At 39.3% G+C, this 23,398-nt stretch overlaps 1 protein-coding gene across 2 annotated transcripts in view; it reads right to left on the reverse strand.

The window, feature by feature from the left end:
• The window catches only part of TTBK1 (tau tubulin kinase 1), a 113,071-nt gene extending 90,095 nt beyond the window's left edge, over positions 1-22,976 (reverse strand). Inside the window, exons 1-3 of one of the 2 annotated variants that reach the window (XM_081940763.1) lie at positions 22,755-22,976; positions 14,646-14,744; positions 7,295-7,456 (exon numbers count right to left, since the gene is read on the reverse strand). In XM_081940763.1, the coding sequence (XP_081796889.1) occupies positions 7,295-7,402 (108 nt within the window). In that variant the 5' untranslated portion in view covers positions 7,403-7,456; positions 14,646-14,744; positions 22,755-22,976. Of the gene's footprint in view, positions 1-7,294; positions 7,457-14,645; positions 14,745-22,754 lie in introns of those variants that run through there. The other variant, XM_081940764.1, reaches the window with a different exon arrangement.
• Positions 22,977-23,398: the final 422 nt, after the last annotated feature.

The raw sequence follows: 23,398 nt of genomic DNA on the forward strand, positions 1-23,398 counted from the left end.
CTCAAAATTTATGTTATTAATGAGATATGTGTTAAATTAGTTTTGTCCCAATTTGAGACCTTTCTTGCCACAGTTGTTAAGTGCATCACCGCAGTTGATAAGTCAATAACCCGGTTGTTAAGTGATTTTGACTTCCCCATGGATTTTGCTTGTCAGAAGGTCACAAGTGATCACATGACTCTGGGACACTGCAATTGTCATAAATAAGAGTCAGCTGTTAAGTATCTGAATTTTGATCATGTGAGGACAGGTATGCTGCAAAGATCATAGCTGCGAAACTGCCATTGTAACTTTGAACAGTCACTAAACAAATTGTTGTAAGTTGAGGACTACCTGTATTTGGTGGATTTTCGGTGATTCAACAGTTTTGGAAATCAATGTGTATCAGGAGATAAACAAAATATGTTTATACTTTCTTCTTTCAACAATCAAATTCGTACATTTATGGGAATACAATAAATATAATAAACTGAGTTGGTATCCTTCCTCTTAAAAGGGGATATTAGGCTATTTTGGGGCTAGGTGTAAATGACTTATCATGTAAATGTATTTAAATTATCATATAATCACCCCAGGATAAACATCCAGAAGACTGAGCATACAGTGTAAATCTATTTCTTTTAATTAATTGAAACTAAGTAGAACAATTAAAGCACCAGGTTAGAAACCAGGAACTGAGATCTAGTCCTACTTTAGGCATAAAACTAAATGGGGGAATCTGGGACAGGTCATTTTTTCTCAGGCCGGGGAAGAAGGCAGTTGCAAACCAGTTTCAAAAACCTTGCCAAAGACATTACAAGGACTAGTCCAAGTAGTTGCCAGGAATCAAAACTGACACAAAGACATGCGGACATAAAGAATAACATATTTCTAAAAATTTAGTAACTATTCAGAAGTTGCATAAGCATTGTATAATACCTTATTCAAAAAATAGCAATTTGTGATAACGAATAGGCACTGCAGCATGACGATTTGGAGAGCAATACAGTGAACATGCCATTGCTAAGTGATGGGTTTAAACTAGAAGCAAATAAAGTTATACCTAGTAGTCAGCATGGGTTTTTTAAAAAACAAATCATGCCAAATCAATCTTATTTCATTCTTTGATAAAGTGACTAAATTATTACCTCAGCGTACTGCTGTGGACATAGTGAACTTAGATTTCAGTAAGGCATTTGACAAAGTAGACTACAACCAACTTCTTGGTAAGCTAGAAAAATGTGGAATCGATGGATTTGTAGCTGGCTGACAAACCATACTCAATGAGTAGTGTTTAATGGTACTACATCTACATGAAGAGAAGTAAGCAGTGGGACACCACAAGGCTCCGTCTTAGGCCCAATACTCTTCAATATCTTAATAAATTTCTTAAATGAGGGAATAGAAGGGGAAGTCATCAAATTTTCAGATGACACTAAACTGGCAGTAGTAGCCAACACCCCAGAAGTCAACCTCAGGATCCAAAAAGATCTTGACAAACTTGAACAATGGGCCCTATCTAACAAAATGAATTTTAATGTGGAGAAACACAAGGAAAAATCAAAGTATAAATACAGATTAGGCGAGACTTGGTTCAGAAACAGTAACTGTGAGAGGGACCTTGGAGTCCTAGTGGATGATCATTTGAATATGAGCCAGCAGTGTGCAGCAATAGCCAAAAAAGCTAATACAATCCTGGGTTGTAGAAACAGAGGATTAAAATCAAGATCATGTGAAGTATTAGCATAGCTTTATAAAACCATAGTAAGACCGCACTTGGAATACTGCAACTAATTTTGGTAACCATATTGCAAAACAGATGTTGAGACTTTAGAGAAAGTTCAGAGAAGAGCAAGTAAGTTCATCAAAGGCCTGGAGACTAACCATATGAAGAACAGCTGCAGTTTTTGGGTTTGGCTAGTCTAAAGAAAAAAAGAATTAGGGGCAACATGATAGCAGTATTCCAGTATTAGAAGGGCTGCCACAAAGAAGAAGGGGTCAAATTATTCTACAAAGCACAAGAGGGCAGGATAAGAAACAATGGTTGGAAACTAACCAAAGAGAGAAGCAATCTGGAATTAAGAAGAAACGTCCTAATAGTGAGCCAATTAACCAGTGGAACAGCTTCCCTTCAGAAATTGTGGGCGTTCCATCACTGGAGGTTTTTAAGAAGAGACTAGACAGTCACTTGTCTGAAATAGTATAGGTTCTCCTGCTTCAGCAGGGGTCTGGAATAGAAGACTTCCAAGGTCCCTTCCAGCTCTATTCTATTCTAAATTGTGAAATCATGTGATTGTATTTAAGTGACAACAACCCAGAAAAGACTCGCTTGCCATCATAATCCAAGATGTGGTGGCGCAGCAATTTACGCGACACCTCGACAAATCCGAATATCTAGACTCACGCCAGTCCAGTTTCCGACCCGGGCACAGCACGGAGACAGCCTTGGTCGCGTTGGTTGATGATCTCTGGAGGGCCAGAGATAGAGGTTGTTCCTCTATCCTGGTCCTATTAGACCTCTCAGCGGCTTTTGATACCATCGACCATGGTATCCTATTGCGCCGGCTGGGGGGGATGGGAGTCGGAGGCACCGTTCTACGGTGGTTCGGCTCCTACCTCTCTGACCGGACGCAATGTGTGTTGACAGGGGGGCAGAGGTCGACCCTGAGGCCACTCTCTTGTGGGGTGCCGCAGGGGTCGGTCCTCTCGCCCCTCCTGTTCAACGCATATGTGAAGCCGCTGGGGGAGATCATCCGTGGTTTTGGGGTTGAATACCATCTGTACGCTGATGATACGCAGCTGTACATCTCAACCCCAAACCACCCCAACGAGGCTGTCGAAGTGATGTCCCGGTGTTTGGAAGCCGTCGGGGTCTGGATGGGGGACAACAGACTCAAACTCAACCCCTCCAAGACTGAGTGGCTGTGGCTACCGGCACCCCGGTTCAGCCAGCTAATTCCATCGCTGGCCATAGGGGGTGAACAACTCCCCCCTGTGGAGCGGGCGCGCAATTTGGGCATCCTCCTAGATGCCCGGCTGTCTATGGATGACCATGTGGCAGCCGTGGCAAGGGGGGCGTTCCACCAGGTTCGCCTGGTGCGTCAATTGCGCCCCCTACTGGACCGGGATGCCCTACGCACGGTCACTCATGCGCTGGTGACGTCTCGCCTGGACTACTGCAATGCCCTCTACATGGGGCTTCCCTTGGGACGCATCCGAAAACTACAGCTAGTTCAGAACGCAGCCGCGCGGGTGATTATGGGAAGCTCAAGATACTCCCATGTGACACCTCTCCTGCGCGAGCTGCACTGGCTACCTGTGGTTTTTCGGGTGCGTTTCAAGGTATTGATTACCATCTTTAAAGCGCTCCATGGCACAGGACCCAGTTACCTGCGGGATCGTATCCTTCCGCACACATCCCTACGACCAATCCGCTCTCACAGGGAGGGACTACTACTGGTGCCGTCCACTAGGCAGTGTCAGCGGGCGACGCCTGGGGGTAGGACCTTCTCTGTGATGGGCCCAACCCTCTGGAATGACCTCCCCCCCCGACATTAGAACTACCACTGACTTCCGTTCCTTCCGTCAAAAATTAAAGACTCACCTGTTTCGATTAGCTGGCCTGGCACATTCTTAGTTTTTACCTCCCGATGGATATATTTTAATGGGTAATTTGGGGTAATATTTTAACTCTTGGGTTATTAGAGTTTTTAATGTACTATATTTATTATTCTATATAGAGTCTTGTAACCTCCTCCACCTACGTATTTAATTATTTAACTGTTTTATGTATGTATTTTATAACGCATTTTAGTGACTGTACACCGCCCCGAGTCCCTTTCGGGAGAGGGGGCGGTCTATAAATACGAATAATAAATAAAATAAATAAATAAGATGCATGAGTCATTGTGTAGGAAGCAGTGGGACTCCCAGATAAGGCACATAGAGGTGCCAAAGAAGAGTAGGGGAGACCCAGTGCACACATGCAAATTGAGAGGAGGAGATGCTGTAGTAGCATCTGAGGGAAGAGGGGAACAGATGTGTGCAAGCACAGGGAGGACAAGGAAAGGAGGAAACAAGAGGTGTGTGTGTGAAGGGAAGCCACAACATAGTGCATGTGACAGGAAGCTGAGACACACACAAAATTATACTTTCTCTTTTTATTTCTATTTTCTATGTTTTTCTCTTTTGCACCTTTCACTTTTTCTTTCGATTAGTTTTCTTTTAGTTTATATTATATTTTACTTATTGCAATTAAACTCTTAATAACGTGTGTGTGTGTGTAAAAACACAAAAGGGACAGAAAATGAGCCCTTAAGACCTGGGTCTATCCCTAGAATATGAGTTAGTGTAGGTGACAGCCTCTATGCACACTGCTTCATTGGATCCAATATATTGGGAATACTTCCAGAAAAATATATAAAGAAACGACAACAAGACTTCATTTGAAGATTATTTTCACATGACCTCTTTGAACATTTTTAAAGTGAGCTCACTGAAGACACTAAAACACCATCTGCCCAACATACCATGGTTTACAGTTTGAGAAAATAAATGAATATTCCACCTGGCTATTTTCTACTATTCTACGTAGTTTGCCCTGATTATCACCAGCTTCCTTAAGATTTCACATATTGTCTATAATGATAGATGCCCACCACAAAAAGATTATTAGTTTCAATAAGCTAACCATAGTTCTGAAATTGCTCTGGCAATTAAATTGCCAGCTATTTGGGTAACAATAATTTTCAGATAGACATATAGCACTGAAAACTGGACACCGTGGAAAAAGTTTTTAGAGATAAGACGACTAAGACAAGCAATGTGAAAGAAGGACAAAGAGGAAAGAAAGGAAGATTAAAATGTGCATACATTACACAGATTGGTAAGAAATGGCATCTTCATTAAATTATTGTAGGAAACTACTAAGCATATCATTTGTAATAGCAAAGATGCTATATTTAGCACTTCAGTCTTCTCCTGCAAAAATACTATGCTTAATTCAATATGACATTGGATAAATGAATACAACAAAAGCTGGACTTGCTAACTCCCTGCCAAGTCCTTCATAGCAAGCATGGAAACCACATTAGCAATTGACCTCCTCAGTATTCTGAAGCTACACAAAGAGCCGGGAAGGAAAGCAAAGCAAATCTAGATACAATTACATTGCTGCAGATGAATTGGGAAAATGTCTCAAATATCTGAATCTTAAAATTGAGATATTATGTATAAAGGACATTAGCAGAGAGAGCACATTGTTATACAGAAGAGCGCATTGTTATACAGAAACAGATTGTTATATAGAAACAATTATAAATAATGTACAGAACTAAGCTGTGGCAATAAAATGCTGAAATAGTGTCTTGGGGAGAAGCATTCAATGGTGCAGTATTTTGTTGCTGGTAAAAATAGGTAAAATAATGTTTTACAGTAATTTGACATAGTGTAATTATCAGGCTGCAGCTATATTTTTCTGTACATAGTTGCAACCTGATAATTTACAAGCAGCTGTAAATAGATAATGATAAAAAAAATACAAAGAATGCCCAGAATGGAACAATAACATTAAAGTAATTTCTGCACAAGCCCACTTTTCCCATTTTTCAATGGTGACATTATTTTGTATACTTTTTTCTTCCATTCAACAGTGTCTGAGTCTCGGAGACTACCTGGACAAGTGCCTGCAGTTTTCTTGGCAAGGTTTTTCAGAAGTGGCGTGCCACTGACTCTTTCCTAGGGGTGAGAGAAGATTACAATTGCCTATCTGGCTATGTGCCTAAGGGCAGGACTAGAATTCACCATCTCCTGGTTTCTGATGCCTTAACCACTACACTGCACTGGTTCTATTAAGCACCTGGAATACTACATCTAGTTTTGGTCACCACATTACAAAAAAGATGTTGAGACTTTGGAAAAATTGCAGAGAGCAACTAAGATGATTAAGGCCCTGCAGACAAAAAACATATGAAGAACAGTTGCAGGATTTGGGTTAAGATAATCTAGAGGAAAAAAAGGAATAGGGGGGACATGATAGCAGCATTCCAGTATTTGAGAGGTAGCCACAAAGAGGAGTGGGTCAACTTATTTTTCAAAGCACTGGAGGGAAGAACAAGAAACAATGGATGGAAACTAATCAAGGAGAGAAGCAACCTAGAATTAAGGAGAACAGTGAGAGCAATTAACCAGTGGAACAGCTTGCCATCAGAAGTTGTGGGTGCTTTATCACTGGAGGTTTTTACGGAGACTGGAAAGTCACTTGTCTGAAATGGTATAGGGTCTCCTGCTTGAATAGGGGGTTGGACTAGAAGACCTCAAAGGTTCCTTCCAGCTCTATTTTGATTGATATATGGTACTTAATGCTACATTAAAGTTTAAGGGCACACAAGTATCCCAAGGCCTCATTGACTAATGGCACCAACTCCTGCTGAGTGAAGATTAAACTTTTTAGAATGTTTTAGAAAGAGGAATGGCATTGGCTCCACCTAAGCTTTTGCAGCCTAAGGTACTGTCTACTCAGCCTTAGCCTAAAGCCAGTCTTGAGTACATACTATTCAAGTATGAGAGAATAATTAGGCAAAATAGAAAACATGTAACCATACAACAAAGAACTTAGCTGAATAAGTATAAAAGAGCATCTTGAAATCTGTCACAGGATAGCAGGGAAAAAGTGACTGCACACCAGATGATCTCCCAGCCTTGCTGTATATCTCCAGTTCTAGGGTGGAAGGATTAACAAAACTGATCTATTTGCACTTACTAAAGCTCATCATTCAAAATGACTTCATCCAGAACGCATTATGTAATAAGAACACTAGCTTACACTTTGTTCTCACAAAGTCTCATTAAAAACATCAGGGAAACCAGATACCACATCATCTATAAGCATCTTGTGCATGAGTGAAAAATTCATATAACATTGTTTAGGAGCACAATAACCCTGGTGAACAAAATTATTATTCAAAGTAAGCAGAGCTTGTTATATTGAATAGGGATTGGATTTTCTACCCCGCCTCCTACCCCCCAAGTTTTGCAAGTTTTTGATTGTTTATATAAATTTTATTAATCTGCTAATATACTAAAGCTTTTATGAGTTTCCTGCTTCAAAACAGTGGCAATCCGTGCTGCTGGATTTTGGTGAGGTAGAGATTCTGAGGGCTGCAAAGACAATTTCAGGGTACATAAAGTCCTCAGTTTTTGAGATTTGCTCATCTTGTATTGAAGACATTGTCTCTATCAGGGTAGCAGCTAATTTAGAGCACATCTCAAATCCTCAGATAGGATTGGCGGAATAGAGATACAGACATAGACTCACCACTTTCCAACGGTCCTTTACCACATAGTTAGCCGGCAAAATGTCAACCTGTTCCCCTCCTCCACTCATGTTTGGTTCGTCTTTGATGGCAGGTGCTAGGCACTGCATCTGCCAGCCAGAAAATAGTTTAGTAGCAGCTCCCAATTTAAATGAGCCATTTATCTAGAAAGAAGAGAAAATGCACACAAAAGGGGATGGGAGAAACACAAAAGAGTTAATGCAGATTATAAGGGCTCAAATGGGTAGCACTCGGCAGTAACATTAAAGAAGGTGGTAAACTCACCTCAAGATCGAACACAGCTTGCAATAAGCCTGGCTGGCTCAAGCAACTGCCCTCTTTAAATATTGCTTCATCTGTCCTCATGCACAAAGGAGCAGAAGCAACCATGCTGTGAGACGCGGCACAAAATTAAAAATAGTGGCAAGGTACTGGCTTTTACCATGCAGGATTTTCAGTGCTCAGGGACAGGAAAACTGAAAGCCAGCAACTCAGTAACTCAGTGATAACAAGGCCAGCAACAATGCAAGAGCCATAATTATCTTAATAATATTGTAGAATATTGTAGAATTAACCAGAGTTTGATACTTTAAACAACACTTAGCTCAAGACTTGCCAGATACCACAGACAGCTGGATTGAAGAAGAGCCACAGAGTACTGCAGATTGTCAAGTTTAAAAAACATTATTTTCACGAGGCAACCATGAAACACATTGACAATGTGTTTTTGATAATCTAAATATATGAGGTTATATTAATAATATACTAAAAACAAGAATTCAAAAACAAGGTAGCGGGAAAAGTAATGCAATATAATGATTAAGATGATGGGATCCAGGCTCATGTCCCCACTCAATTACAGAGTTTGCTGGATAAACTTGGGATACTCGGGATATTAAAATGTAATATGCCAGAGAGGCTTTCCCAAATTTATCCAGCAAGCTCTATAATTGAGTGGGAACATGAGCCTGGATCTCATCAAGTATCTTAATATTATATTGCATTACTTTTCACGCTGCCTTGTTTTTTAATTACTGGTATTGTTAGAGTATATTAATTAATACAACCTTATATATTTGGATTATCAAAAATACATTGTCAATGAATAAATAAGAAAATAGTCTTGCAATGTTACATTTTCCATTCCCAAAATTCACATGTGCTAACAGGTAATATATCTAAAGAGCACTACGACTGCAGCGGATTAAACAGGTAATAAATGTAAAGAGCATTAGGACTGCAACAATTTCACTGCAAATCATTCCTTACAGCAAGGTGATCTTGCACTATCTCATCTGTTTCTTCCTCTATTACATATGTAACTGCATTCAAGATTATTATAAACTTTTGGTGTTTTTAAAAAAAAACAAATGAAGTTAAACTGCATGTGCAAAAGAAAAATTATAGTTCATCTCTTCTGATTGTTACAATTCTCATACTAATCATAATGTATGGAAGAGTGTATCATAAAATGTTTTGTAGCAATAAACAGCCAGAATATAACTGGATAAATTTGCAAGAATTGTTGGTTTCAAAATTTTTAAAAATGCTTTGTTTTTCAATTGGAAAACTAAATATCCTCTATCATATATGCAGACTCTTTTAGCATGTGGGATTCCCCATCTTTTCAGTGGGGGGGCAGTTAGTTCATCAAAAATAATAGGGAAACTATCCTTTGAATGACAGAAACACACATTTCTCCTATTTTTGCTTCTTCTTGAATTGGATTGAGATGATAATCCAGAAAGCAAGAGTCTACCAGTTCAACCAAATGTGTTTGCATTGTTTGGCATGAATGGCTTAAAATTAATATGTTCAATTTTTTTATTTAAAAAATCAGAGCAACTAGGCATATTACATTTTGAAAATAAATTAAATGAAGTTAAAACTCTTTAGCGTAAACGGGCTTTCTGAATTGTTAAAGAAACTCATGAACAATTAAGGATGGTAATTATTTTCCATAAATTGAAATATGTTGCTGCATTTAACTTTCTTTTCAAAATTTAGTTGTGTAGTATCTTCAGCACGGACTGGAAGAATGGATGAAAAAGATGCAAGTTATTAATAATGGAGATGGGAACCAGTTCTCCAACTGTTCATCTTCTCATTAAGCTCCTCAGAATTTCATACTACCGTATTTTTCGGAGTATAAGACGCACATTTTCCCCCCTTAAAGGAGGGTGAAAATTTGGGTGCATCTTATACACTGAATGTAGCCCTACCAACCCACCGGCCCAACCCTTTGGTCTCTGCCTCCCAGCAATTTACCTCTTTGCAGCAAGCGGTGCTTGCGGAGGCTTCAATAAGCTATAGCGATCATTGCAGCCTGAAACAGCTGATGATTGGGAGAAATTGAAAGTGAAACTTGCTGTTTGCTCCATGAGGCAGAGGCTGGGAGGCAGAAGCAGATTTTTTTCTCTTGTGCTAATCAGGCTGTTTGCTGCAAGGAGGTAAGTCAACAACTATAAATGCCTATAGAATGTTCAAATTATTAGACTTATTTTTTAAAGACTGCTTTATTATTATTCTAGACAACTTAACAAAATGAAGAAGCTTTTTAAAATAAATGCTTGATCTGAAGACGCCCAGTGCTATTGTTTTAAAAAGTGCTATTATTTTAAATAGCAGAGAATAACTATACTTCCAGAAAGCACATCAATTTTAATAGCATCTGTACAACTATAGTCTGAAATATAACACTACAAACAGTGTATATTGCCTGTACTGTTTGTTGCAAGGAGGCAAATTGCTGGGAGGCAGATATTTTTCCCTTGTTTTCCTCCCCAAAATCTAGGTGCATCTTATACTTCGGAGCGTCTTATGCACCGAAAAATACGGTAATTCATGTAGCAATCATAATTTGCTTTGTTTTAATTTGTTTTGTTGTGTTTTACATGGTTTTGTGCCTCAATGAACTCCAAAATAGTTATTGTTTATGAGGCTGAATTGTATTAAGTATGTTATCCTAATTTGCTCATCAAACAAGTTAAAATGCAATGATTGGCTAAAATACAGATTTTTTTAAATCTCTAGATTATTATATTATGTTCCCACATGACTGCCCTTAATGAACTTTTGGAGATTTTAACTTGTGTAGAAATCTACAGTTAATAACAATCAGAGTTTGGGAAATGGTGATTTGGGAATTAAAATTATCCTACTCACAGTGAAAGAATATATTGAATTTTCCATTACCAGTAAGCCAATAGCCCTCTTTTTTTCTGTAATAGGTTTCCTAGAAAAACATGGTAGTAACAAGCAACTTACTGGGATTCCCAAGCTCCATGAATGTCTATATTCCAAAAGACAGCAAAGCACCAACAAGCTGTTTTGCAGCTGTCAACTGGAAACTAAAAAGGGAGGGGAGGACTGAATCATCCTTATAGAAAGCACTGCCATGAGGAATTTGACAGAGTCTGGCTTATAGAACATTTTACTCCAGTACTGTTTTATTCTACAATAGCTGCCTACTCAATTATTCCAAATGCTGGTTACTACTTTAAACTCTAATCAACGTAGTATAATTTCCTTCTGCACATAATACAGTAATCACTCAATCAAGCATCTGAAGTGCAACTCTGTAAGACCACATTTACAAATAGCAATATGTAAATAGTAGAGGCATTATGAGCTTGTTTTTTCTAGTAGCAACATCGGTACTACTGAATCTTCTCCAAGGAAGCCCTTGTTCCAAGGCTAAACCAAACTAAATTTTAAGAAAAGAACAAATTAAAAAGTGGTTAAAATGTTCTGGTTGAATAACACCCAACTCCCAGTGATGATGCCTTGATAGTTTCCCAATCAATTATTAACTAAGCTTGAATAGTTCAGCTTCTCAGCCTAAGTAAGGTCAGCCAAATGCTGCTCATGCGAAGCTTAAAACAAACAAAAAAGACCCTTTGGAAGTAGCCAATTTCTCTTCTTACGCCTTTTTTGCTGTTTTAATACAACTATTCGCATATGTTTAATTATCATGACTTCTTTTTTATAATATGGTTTCTATAATATTGTTACATTATTTTTACTGGGTTATTGATGAACTGAGTTTAATATTTGTAGTTTGCTGTTTCTTGAAATGATTTTGGTACCTGTTTTTGTTTTACTTGAAAAGCAGAATAAGAAATATTTTTATTCCCAACATAAAAGATACTTGTGAAGCCAAAGTAATTGCATTCAATTCTGTTTCCAATTGACAAAAAGGGTTAGTAAGCCAACACTAAGAAGTACAAATTTTAAGTTCTTTTTTTTTTTTTTAAATCCCTTTGCTGGCTCTGTTGCTTTATGAATTAACTAAATGTCCACAAACAAAATCATTCATGAAACTAAGCTGCAACATGCACTGCACCTTATGAGATTCATAAGCAAAATTACCCAATGGCCTGGTTAATATCTAAACAATAATGTGATTTTATTGTTTTGGATTTAGCTTGATGTGTAAACCGATTCTTCATATTATATATGCAAATTAGACCAGCACACCTTGTTCAACCAAATAGTTGAAAATCCTGATTTAGCATGCATTTATTAGGCCAAAGTGTTTACTAAACTCTCTCCCTCTTTCACACACACTCACACATAAACATACAAATCAGGACTGGCTTGGGCCAACCATATCTTAGAAGCAATTTGGTTATCAGCATTTTCAGGCTGTTCAAGAACTTAAGCATATTTAAAAAGTTAAGTCATTCTACTATTTTTGTCCGTTGAACTAAAGCATGAAGCAGTATGCTCTTTTTCTTAGCTCAGTAACAGCTAGCAAGTTTATCGCATTATCCCTTTAGGCTATATAGGAATGTCAATTTAATCCTTGCGTCTAACATACCCTTTGAAATCTCCAGCAAAGTTTCCAGCCTCACCAACTTCCAACAATTCAGGACCAGAAATTCCAATACACTTGAATAGGGTTAAAATGCTGAATTGTCAATGGACTGCTAATGCATGATGTGGCATATTTGTCTCTTTTTTAGATTTTCTATATTCTTGGTGCATTCTTATAATAATCACAGCTAACCACATCAAAGATTGGATGTGGATACTCATTCACCCAGCTCAGCATTTCAAGCACCCCAGCAACCACCTGCCATTTCAAAAGCTAAACTTGCAGATTGAAAAATATTTCTTGCAGTCAGAAAGAAAAGTAGGCAAACATTGAGAAGAGAATTTGGAGAATAAGTCTTTTAAAACCTTTCTCTCAGACACACTAATTCTAGTTTTCCATAACTTAAGATATATAGATTTAATCCAAAAATACTTTCAGAGAATAGAGGTAATGGAAGGTAGACATTAGAAAACTGATATCATTAATTTTTAGGAAACTATCCATGGATATGGTCTCTGTCATCAGCTAGCTAGAAAATGCAATCCCATTTGACTTTTCCTTTTCTATATTAGAACACAGTCTGGGACATTTCAGTATAATTTTGGTTTTCCATTTTTATTGCAACTACTTTTGTTGATTTGCTTGTCTATATTCATAGGATGTCAGAAGAATTTCTCTACCTGGCATCAAGCTCATGTATTACAATAAGCCAAAACATTGAGGTATTAAAATTGTTTGCTTTTCTGGTGTCCTAGTGAGAAAGCTAACACCATTGGTGATTATCAGTAGCAGCTGCTTCTTTAGGAACTAAATTGGAACACCATATACAATAGAAATAATTAGGTTAAAACAGGCAGTTGAATAGAACAGGCAGGAAAAAAAGTTGAGTTTTTTTTTAAAAAACCCTCTAGAGTATTATTTTCAGTACAGCAATCAGCTGATGCCCCCTACATGGAGGACAGCTAAACAAATGCAGGTTATAACCCTGTTTTATATAATTAGTAGCTCTCTGTCAAGTCACGCTGTAATTCAAATTCAAGTGCTGCATAAATCACTTAATTATAAACTCAGAACAATTAGGGCCTAGGAAAATTGTTCCACGTTGTATCTTTAAGGAAAAAAAAGCTTTAAATATGGAGTCTACGGCGTTCAGCACTAAAGACTCTGTCAGATGAAGTCTGCTGTAGCCAAAATATAGACAGTAACATCCAAAATCTCTTCAGAATGCTCTATGGCCTCCATTCATCAAACAAAAGCTACGGAAAACACTCTCACCATCTTACTAAAGGTCCTGTGAAACACTTTAAAGTGCTTTGTGCTGGAGAACTGCAGTATCCCAGGTTATTTCAGGATACATCCTCACCTCAGGAAGCCTATGAATTAGAATAAGCAATATTTATTCAAGTTATTGGAAACCATGATTCTACCACTATCACAGATTGTATACCATACCTGTTATTTGACCATTTAAAAGGAGTATAGTATTCCTAAAGTATGTAATAATTAATACAAACCTTATACTGGACACCTATTTGTAGAGCAGAATGAAAATTCCCAGCATGCTGAAAGGATTTTGATAAGATTTATTCCCTCTCAGAATAAAGGGGACAAACAGTAGAAAGTTGCAAGGATCTAAGTCATCCTCCCAAAATGCAAAGCAATGCTTTCTCTACTTGCCCAGAATATAAAAAACAGAAAGGGTTTAAAGAAAACTAAAATATTCTGAAAGCTTCTGAAGATGAGGATTAAAAGCAAACCCTCAACTACAGTTCCAGCAATCATCATGACTTTTCACTGACCACACACACATTGCAAGACAAATTTCACATTTACATGCTAGCCTTCTTTAGACACATAGTAGCATATTTTTATTCAGCTTTTCCTTATATGGTAAGCTGAATGGTTATGGGAACCTAGGTAGTCTTAAAGCCAAGTGAAGGTTTAAAATCAAATATCCTCAGTCTAAATCCAAACTACCTCAGGAATCAGCAATCTTTTCAGTACCAGGCACCATTATGCAAAAACAGGGGCACATACAAGTATGATTTTAAAGTGGGACAAAATCTAATCCTCACATCCACATATATACACACCTTCTCTACATGAGATGCCATCTACAGATGCTGCAGACTCTTTGGCTGTTGCCACATTGCCAAATCTTATGTAAGCTACCATATTGTATCAATTATCAACATGAAATTCATTGAAATTACCATTTGGCATCACCATAGCACAATTATATTTTCTGTCCCTACTATTACTATGTCTTCTGACACACACATTATTTTAAAGGTCACAAGAACAAATGTAACCCTCACAAAAAAACCTCTAAAGCTGACAACCAATAAAATATTTCAAATCTTAACATTAGGTCGTAGAAACAGGAGGAGAGCAGCGATTTCAATCTTGATCTTGATATATTTATTTCTCAAGTAAAAATATTGAAAAATATTTGAATATCTCTCAAAATTCCAATGAAATAACATTCTAATCAAATAACAAAATTCCGATCAAATAACAGCTATAGTTCCTACCTCTGCTGTTTGGCCTCCTGTCCTCTGGGATGTCTGCTTCTCATTGAACTCAGGAAAGACTTTCCCCTTAGAAATTTCTTACATCACAGGATTCAAGCTCTGGAAAAATGCAGAATTCACAGATCAGGAAAAGAGCTTTAGCCTGTATAAACTTGGAATACTACATTCAAATAGTACTATCATCATTAGCTCTGTCACATCACACATTGAAATATATCTGTTTTTACATACATAACAAGTATTGAAGATACAGAATCTCCAGTATTAATAAACACTGTTTCCAGATCCTTTCCTAATATCAGTATTTTATTTTATTTTGGGGGGGGGGGTGTCATGAATTCTCCATTAAACCACTAAAATATTAATCAGAGCTGATTATCAAGACATATATTTTATTTATTTAGTGAATTTATATCCCACTGCAACATAGGAGAATCTTGGCAGCTGCTTTGATATACCCAAAGCAAAGAAGAACTGAGGAACAGCCTAGATCTAAAGAGGAAAAAATATTCAGCATATCCAGGGCATTCACACAGCACCTGTCAACAACTCCTAAAGAATTTGCAACCCACAAGGTTGCTGCAACACACAAAAAGATCTATTCAGTTTTAAGGAGGTGCTACCTAATTGCAACATGTGCACCCTCACTCACTTGAAATCAGCTTTCCCACTTCAGTTCTGCCTGCCTGCCCAGTGCTACAAAGAAATAACATACAATGCTTGCATCTCCTTTCCCCACAGCATTTATAGGTGCTGTCAAGCAAGATTTTATTTGGCAAATGCTGAGTCATACATAGGATTTTATGAGAGATCCTAATGAAACATCTATGAATGATTTCCCCAAAATCCTCCTGAAACATTTTGGATGAAATATTTTATTTTAGAATGAGAAATTAAATATTTAAGGCAAGGTAAATTCCAAATTCATTGGAGAAGGCAATGATACTAGGAATGGACAAATTAGGGGCAAGTAAAGAACACACTGACTCGGTAACTGATAGGAAGTTGAACATTCAACAATTGAAAGAAGCTGTGCTTGACAGGGTAAACTGGAGAGCACTGCCTATAAAGTCACCAAGAGTCGGACACGACTACATGGTTAAAAACATAAAACAAAAAATTTCATATAGTCATCAGGGATCAGACCATCTCAGTAAAATCTGTTGATTTCAGAATTTAGGGAAACAGATTTGATTATGTAGGTCCCAGTGGACTTAATGTTACTGGATGGAATTATAAGAATGAGTATAACAAGCACAATGTAGATCTAGCAATTGGAAGGGACCAAAGAATTGTTGAAAGGATAAAAGACAATTCGGTTCTGAAAAAGGGTACACTAGCATAAGAAACTCAAAATAGCTGCACCTTAACTTTGTTTAGTATAAAGCGGGGCAGACAGACACTCTGACAAGTTTTTATTATTATGCTATGCCAGTGGTGGGCAACCTTCTTTTCAACTGAGCCAAATCTCGCCAAAACCACGATTGAAATTTATTTTGAGAGCCACATTTTTAAAACTGAAAATACATAGGATGGTACACTGTTTTTAGTTTCAATAAGTTTTTGAGAAGCGAGGAGGGAGAAAAAGAGACGGAGGCCAAGGAGCTTCTCCCCCCCCCCGCAAAAATCTTATCAGGGAGCCGGCGGGCAGTAGCAAATTAGCTGATCACGCGGCATGCGCGGAAAGCGAGGCTTGACCGGGTGGGGCAGTGAAACTCCAGGGCTAACTCCCCATGAGAACTGTTGCCTCTGAAGCGATATTTTGCTCCAATATTTTGAAACTTTAAGCGCCCCTTTCCCTTTTTTCTTTTCAACCCACAATGATTAGGGAGGATCCTGAAGTCGGGCGGGGCTGAGAAGCGAGGAGGCAGAAAAAGAATCGGAGGCCAAGGAGCTTCCCCCCGCCCCCTCCCAGCAAAAATCTAACCGGGGAGCCGGGCGGGCAGTAGCAAATTAGCCGATCACGCCGCGTGGGCAGTAGCAAATTAACCGATCACGCGGCGTGATCGGCTAATTTGCTACTGCCCGCCCGGCTCCCCGGTTAGATTTTTGCTGGGAGGGGGCGGGGGGCTCCTTAGCCTCCGTTTCTTTTTCTCCCTCCTTGCTTCTCGTCCCCGCCCAACTTCAGGATCCTCCCTAATCATTGTGGGTCGAAAAGAAAAAAGGGAAAGGGGCGCTTGTTTTGAAGTGCCCCTTTCCCTTTTTTATTTCTGACCTACACTGATTAAGGAGAATCCTGAAGTCACTAGTCAGGCGGCAATGAACTGCTTTTAGTTGGAGCTGGCTGGAGACCGTACGCGACGCTGGCGCTGTGCGGCACTTAGAAATTACTGCACGGCGTACTCTAGGGACGTGCGCGGCCGCGCAGACGCGCACCTTAGAGGGAACAGTTGACCCGACTGGAGCTGTGTGGAGCCGGCCGCCGGGGCTGCACACAGGGCGCGCACTGACAGAGGCTAGCTGCAGAGTCCTGACTTTTGGGGCGGCCGCCCGAGAGGAGGGAGGGGAGCAGGCGCCCGGCACACAGAAGAGCCGCATTAAAGTGTGTAAAGAGCCGCATGTGGCTCGCGAGCCGCGGCTTGCCGACCACTGTGCTATGCTATGCTATGCTATGCTATGCTATGCTATGCTATGCTATGCTATGCTATGCTATGCTATGCTATGCTATGCTATTCCCAGCTTTTTGTGGTAGGGCAAGACCAAAAAAAGAGAAGTAGCATGAATTCCAAAAATACCCTTTATTCCTGTAGGGTAAAGTAACAGAATTTTGAAATTCATGACTAAGATTTTCCATCTTTTAGTTGCTACAAGTAACTACTCTGACATTTCTGGTAGTATTGAAAAGGGGATGCTTGCCTTCCTCATGCATCCCACACATACTGTATGAGCTTTATATAAAGAAAGAAATATAACATATTCCCTCATGCACCTAACTGCAGCTTTAAAGAAATAGGCTATGAAGCTGGCATTTCTGGTAAACAATGTAAGCTTACCATTTCCACCATCACTTTTATTAATTTCCAAAACCCGCTAATCAATGTTTGCTTTGTTTGATAAAAATATTTCGTCTACTTGGCCGAAGGTCATAAAATATAATTTTCCTAGATAATCATGGACAAATAATTCATTGAGGGCTATCAAGAGCAGGATCAGAATATCATTAAGAACTGGTAATTCAAGAAATGAAAAATATTAGTGAAAAGCATTGTTGTTTTGTCTAATAACTAACCTGGCTTTTCCCACAGATTAATTTTAAGTGAAATTAAACATGACTTTTCAATCAAATCTATCACTGAAACAATCAGTGTGAGAAAATCAAAAGGAAATTCTGTAAATTATGAGATCCTACTCTGATGTTAATGAATATAAGCCTCGATAAGATTAACAATTTACTCCTATTCATGTATATTACTCTTTAAATTCAGTAAAAATTTCCTATGCTCAAGCAAGATATGATAATATCAAGTTGTTGAAAATCATCAAGAAAAATAATCTGTGCAAGGAAACAAGTAGAACAGGGGTGTCAAACTCTATTTCATTGAGGGCCACATCAGGGTTGTGTTTGACCTTGGGGGCCCCGGGTGGGCACCGCCAAGGTGGACATGTCCAGCACAATGTCACTTGTGTCGGGGCACCTGTGGAGGTCCAAGCACTACCAGCAAAAATGGGCTCTCAAGTTCCGTTTTTGACTGCAACAAGCTCCTGCAACCCTCTGTCAGCTAAAATGGAGCTCAGGAGGCACCACAGGCCTCTGCTGTTTCCAGGGTGGCCCCGTGGCCAGATCTAAACACCCTGCAGGCCGCGTCTGACCCCCCCCCTCCCGGGCCTTGAATTTGACAGTCCTTATCTAAAACATGCCAAAATATTCTTGAACCAGATTCAAGCCTGGGGAAAAAAATGGAACCATTGTAAGAAAACAGTTCACAGTTCTAGTCCAAAGCACTCCTTCCAGATCATTTTCAAAGTGTACACTGCCTTATAGTATAACACTTCAAAATGCTTCTACAGTAAGAAGGATAAAATGTACTATAAATGAATAAAATATTGCAGAACCATTTCAGCTGCAATCACTTAAGTAAAGTAGTGTTGTAAAGTGGGAAAGGAAGGTACTCTACCTCAAATACCATTAATTAAAGGATCAAAGAGGGTGGCTTTCTTACCAGGAAAAAAAACACAGAAATACACAGAAAAGTGTCCAAAGCCAGCAAAATGGTTGTTTCAATCATTGCAGAATGCAATATTCACAAGAAGGTTCCACTTTGTGAAGGAACACTGAAGGAGTTTCATCAAATGCACAAAGTGAATTGCTTCTTCAAGTCTCTACACAGGCTACTTGTTACTATATTTATCTCTCTGAATACAGCTTTGAATTGATGGGGTTGTTTCCAAAAGCAGTGACAAGATTGTAACAACCATCCTAGTTCAAACCAAAGCAGATCTAGCCCAGGATTCTGCTTTCTAGAATGGATGACTAAATGTTAATAGAAGCCCACACAACAGCATCTTTCTGCTCATATGCTTTGGAAATTGTTATCAAGTGATGGTTTCCAGGGTGGATAAAAATCAATTTTTAAAAAATAAAAATAAAAATTGCAAGCCCCCCCCCTCCCGATATTCATATTCATTCCTTTTTTGGGAGAAAAAAAACGGGCTGTTTTTGGGAGGTTTACAGAGTGCAAACACTTTTTCCCCCCTTTGGAAACCTCTTTCACTGATTGATGAGAATTACATTGATCAAGTGCTGTGCCAGTAGAAACACCTACCTATCTACTGTATTTCTCTCTATCTCTATTTCTCTCTCTCTATCCCTCTACCTAACCTACCTACACACACACTCTCTCTCTCTACCTACCTACTGTATTTCTCTATCTCTTTCTCTCTCTATTTCTCTCTCTCTATCCCTTTATCTACCTACCTAACTATTCTCTCTCCCTATCTACTGTATTTCTCTCTCTATTTCTCTCTCTCTATCCCTCTACCTACCAACCTCCCTATTCTCTCTCTCTCCCTATCTACTGCATTTCTCTCTATTTCTTTCTATTTCTCTCTCCTTATCCCTCTACCTACCTACCTACACTCTCTCTATCTCTCCATTTCTCTCTCTCTATCCCTTTATCTACCTACCTACTACACACACTCTCTCTCCCTACCTACCTACTGTATTTCTCTCTCTTTCTCTCCCTCTCTATCCCTCTATCTACCTACCTACTTTTTTTTAAATTTGCCTCTTCAAAATCTTGGTGCATCTTATACTCCGGTGCATCTTATACTCTGAAAAAATACGGTAATTTAACTTGACGGTTAGTAAAAGCAGTAAAAATATAAAAACTGAGAAACGTATTTTTAAGAAGAGGAGTATGTCTATATTCCCAAAACATAAGAAAACATATAACACCTTGTAGCATTATATAGACGTTTTGGCAGATGATTTCATATTAGAAATAATAAAAATTAAAATACTACCAATAGTCTTTTGGATAAAAACTGGAGTATTTCATTAGGTAAGCTGGCTCTATGATACCATACATTTTATTATATTGGCCAATCTTTTTAAGCCATCTATTTAAATGAATATCACCAAATGACATGAATTTGATGCGTTATTTATGCACTTTCTTTTGATATAAGCTCCTTAGCAATCAATTATATTGATTGGACCGGCCTTCTAGAGGAACAAGAGAAAATGTGTCTATGTTTGCTGTAAACACATTAATATTAGTACAATGTTCTAATGCATAAGCTTCCAGTTATTAGAAGTTGCAGGTCAGAGATATAATATACAGTGTTTCATATCTAAAGGGATCAAATTCAGCCCTTGACTTTGCCATCAAAGCTAGGAAAACCTCTGCCCAAAATTTTAGAAGGCCACCTTCAGGCAAAATACTGTGTTTGATATTCCTCTATAGAACACAGTTTCTTATAATTTCAGGAAAAATATTGTTCTAATCAAACATTTTTAGTTTGTAAATCATTTTAGAATGCTATTAGAGTTTTACAAAATTATTTTTGAGATTGCACACTCAGAATGGCATTGTAGTCTAAATGTTAATAACCTGAGGTTTATATAACACTATGAAGTTTGCAGTTTAATTTTCAATTACTTTAGTGTCTGGAAATACCATACTGGGACATTAGCATAAACGTGCCAATCACTGCATATAGCATCAATAATTCCTTTAACAGTATCAGAATCTTTTTTAAAAAACTGATTTTAATGACAAATATTTTCTGCTATCTCAAATTCAGTCCCTAGCATATTTAAATAAACAAATTTAAATTCTGTATTTAATAATCTAACATAAAAATTTAAGAAATCATCAAATTAATCAAGGTTTGTATGAAATCCTGGCCTAAATTGTCTGGTTCAAATCATCTTTCAAATGTTCTAATGTCTCTATATCATAATATCTACCCACAACAAAACATAAATTTCTTGAAATGAAAATTCAATTTCCTGGATTACTTAAACTTCTTTCTCAATCAGAACTGTCACAATAAAACACTGAGCAGGGTGATCCAGGATCCAATTATATTCTCACAGTGACCAAATCTCTAGATTATGCCTTGAAATATATGAAGCTGGCAACAAAATTACAAATATTTAACATAACTTTCTCCCAAACGCAGAACTATGACATTCAAAACTTAAGAAGTGACAAGATTGTGTATCACTGCAGACAACTGTATCTGCAAGACATATGTGTAGTGAAATATTGTATTTTAGAAGAGATAACAGATTAGAAACCACTCCAAATAAAACTGATGTATAAAAATAAGAACAGATGATTAATGATAAAAAGAAATTGATCTAAAAAAAGGAGATAACAATGGTTTATAGTACCTAATGGAATAATAAAAGAAATGTTCTCATTTGCAAATACAAAACTTCAATCTAAAAGTATGAAGAACCTGAGACTAAACTGTTACTGTCACATAAAAGTTTTGTTATTAGATAATCAGAAATTTCATCCCAAACAAAACTATGCTATCTATTCAGCTCAAGCTGCAAAGCCTTTCTGTCATATCTGCATCCCCCCTCCTAAGAACAACTCAAAGGAATCAGGGAGAAAAAGTCACCACATCTAAGTAAATTTGCCATTAATACTCCACCATAATTTCCTAATCTCCAATCCCAGCCTTTTTTGCAAAATCCAATCGTATCTTTCAACATTTATTTAAAGCAGCAGTCTGTGCATCCGTCCAGGAATAATCATTTTAAAAATATGCTCCTATTAACAAATTGGGTTACGTTTGAAATGGCATACAGGGGCATATCTACTTCAAGCAAATTTGAGGAAAGGTGAGTGTGTGTGCACACCCAGCAATCTGAACATCACCATTTTCTTCTTTTCATAAAGTTAATGTAAGTTTTCCAAAAAGTAGAGATTTCTGGAATGTCTGAAAATTTCCAAAGCCACTAAGAAAGAAATAACAGTTCCACTTTTTTGGAAAAGGGCAGATCTTCCATACAAAAACTTTATATGATTATTTCACCCGAGCGGTCCCAACTCAGACCAATGACTCATGTTCTCCGTCTACACACCCATCATTGTTTTTTTTTAAAAAAAGATGCTCAGGCGCTTCCATTTACTTCCACCCCACCGTCTAAGCGTTTCCCAGGACGACAAAAGTCAACCTCAGAGCCCCGCCCACAGCATCTCAGGTAGACCACGAGGCCCGCCCTTCAAAAGCTCCGCCCCCTCGCCTCCCCCCTCCCACTCCACCCTCTGCCTGCACTGCAGTTCGTCCAAACACGCTTCCAGCCTTCGGCCGTTTCCACCCCACTCAGGGGCTGCTCCGAACCGCGACTGGCCGAACACACCGTCAATCCAACCCCGAGGCATCCTGGGAGGTTAAGATCCCCGCCACGCCGAGCCTCCAGTCTCCGTCTCTGCCCCCCACCCCCTCGAAGGAGAGAGAGAACTACAACTCCCAAAATGCACCACTAGGCCACACTTCAGAGGAGGGGTCCAGGCACGGCCCTACCTCCTGGGCCCCAGCCCCCTCCTTGCTCCCCCAAGTGTTCGATTAGGGGGATAGCGGGGCCGTAGTCCCGCCTCAAAAATCCCCCAATCTCCGGGCAGGCCAGCCCGTCCCCTCGGCGCTCACCTGGTCCTTGCCGCAGCCGTTGGCGAGGGTGGTGCATCCTCTACCAGCTGCCCTCGGTCAGTGCGGCACCGGCGCGTGGCTCCCTGCCTTGCCTGGGACCGTCTGGAAAGCTGCTGCCTCCTCCTGTGGGGGCCGCCCGGTGAGCATCCTCCTCCCTCCCGCACCGGCCTCGGGATGGGTCCGCGGCGGCAGAAGGGAGGAGGAGGAGGAGGCTCCGCTAGCGGGATTCGCCCACAATGCACTACGCGCAGAAGCAGCAGCGGCCGCCGCCGTGCCTGACATCAGCTCCAGCCTCCGCAGCGTCGCCCCGCCCTACCTTGCCGGCTTCCTTCGGGATCTCCCGTGGATTCCACGCGCCACGACAGGGCTGCCTCTCTACGGTGCGGGCGCGCCGTTGCACGAAGTGCCTCGTGCGGGGGGCACCGATATGAACCCTCCTTCAAACCCTCCGAGCCTTTTCTGCCTTGCCTTTTAAGAGTAACTAGGGCTAGTATGTCTGGACTGCAAAACTCCAAACCTCACATCACAACCCGTTAGGATTGTCTGTACTTATTTGCTCTTATCTGGGATTGTTGCTGACCGGATATGATTAGCCTCTGATAAATGGGAAATCCTGATGCTCCAGCACACCATGCGCTAATAGT

The sequence above is a fragment of the Natrix helvetica genome (assembly GCF_964273705.1).
Source record: "Natrix helvetica genome assembly, chromosome: 2".
Classification (NCBI taxonomy): Eukaryota; Metazoa; Chordata; class Lepidosauria; order Squamata; family Natricidae; genus Natrix; species Natrix helvetica.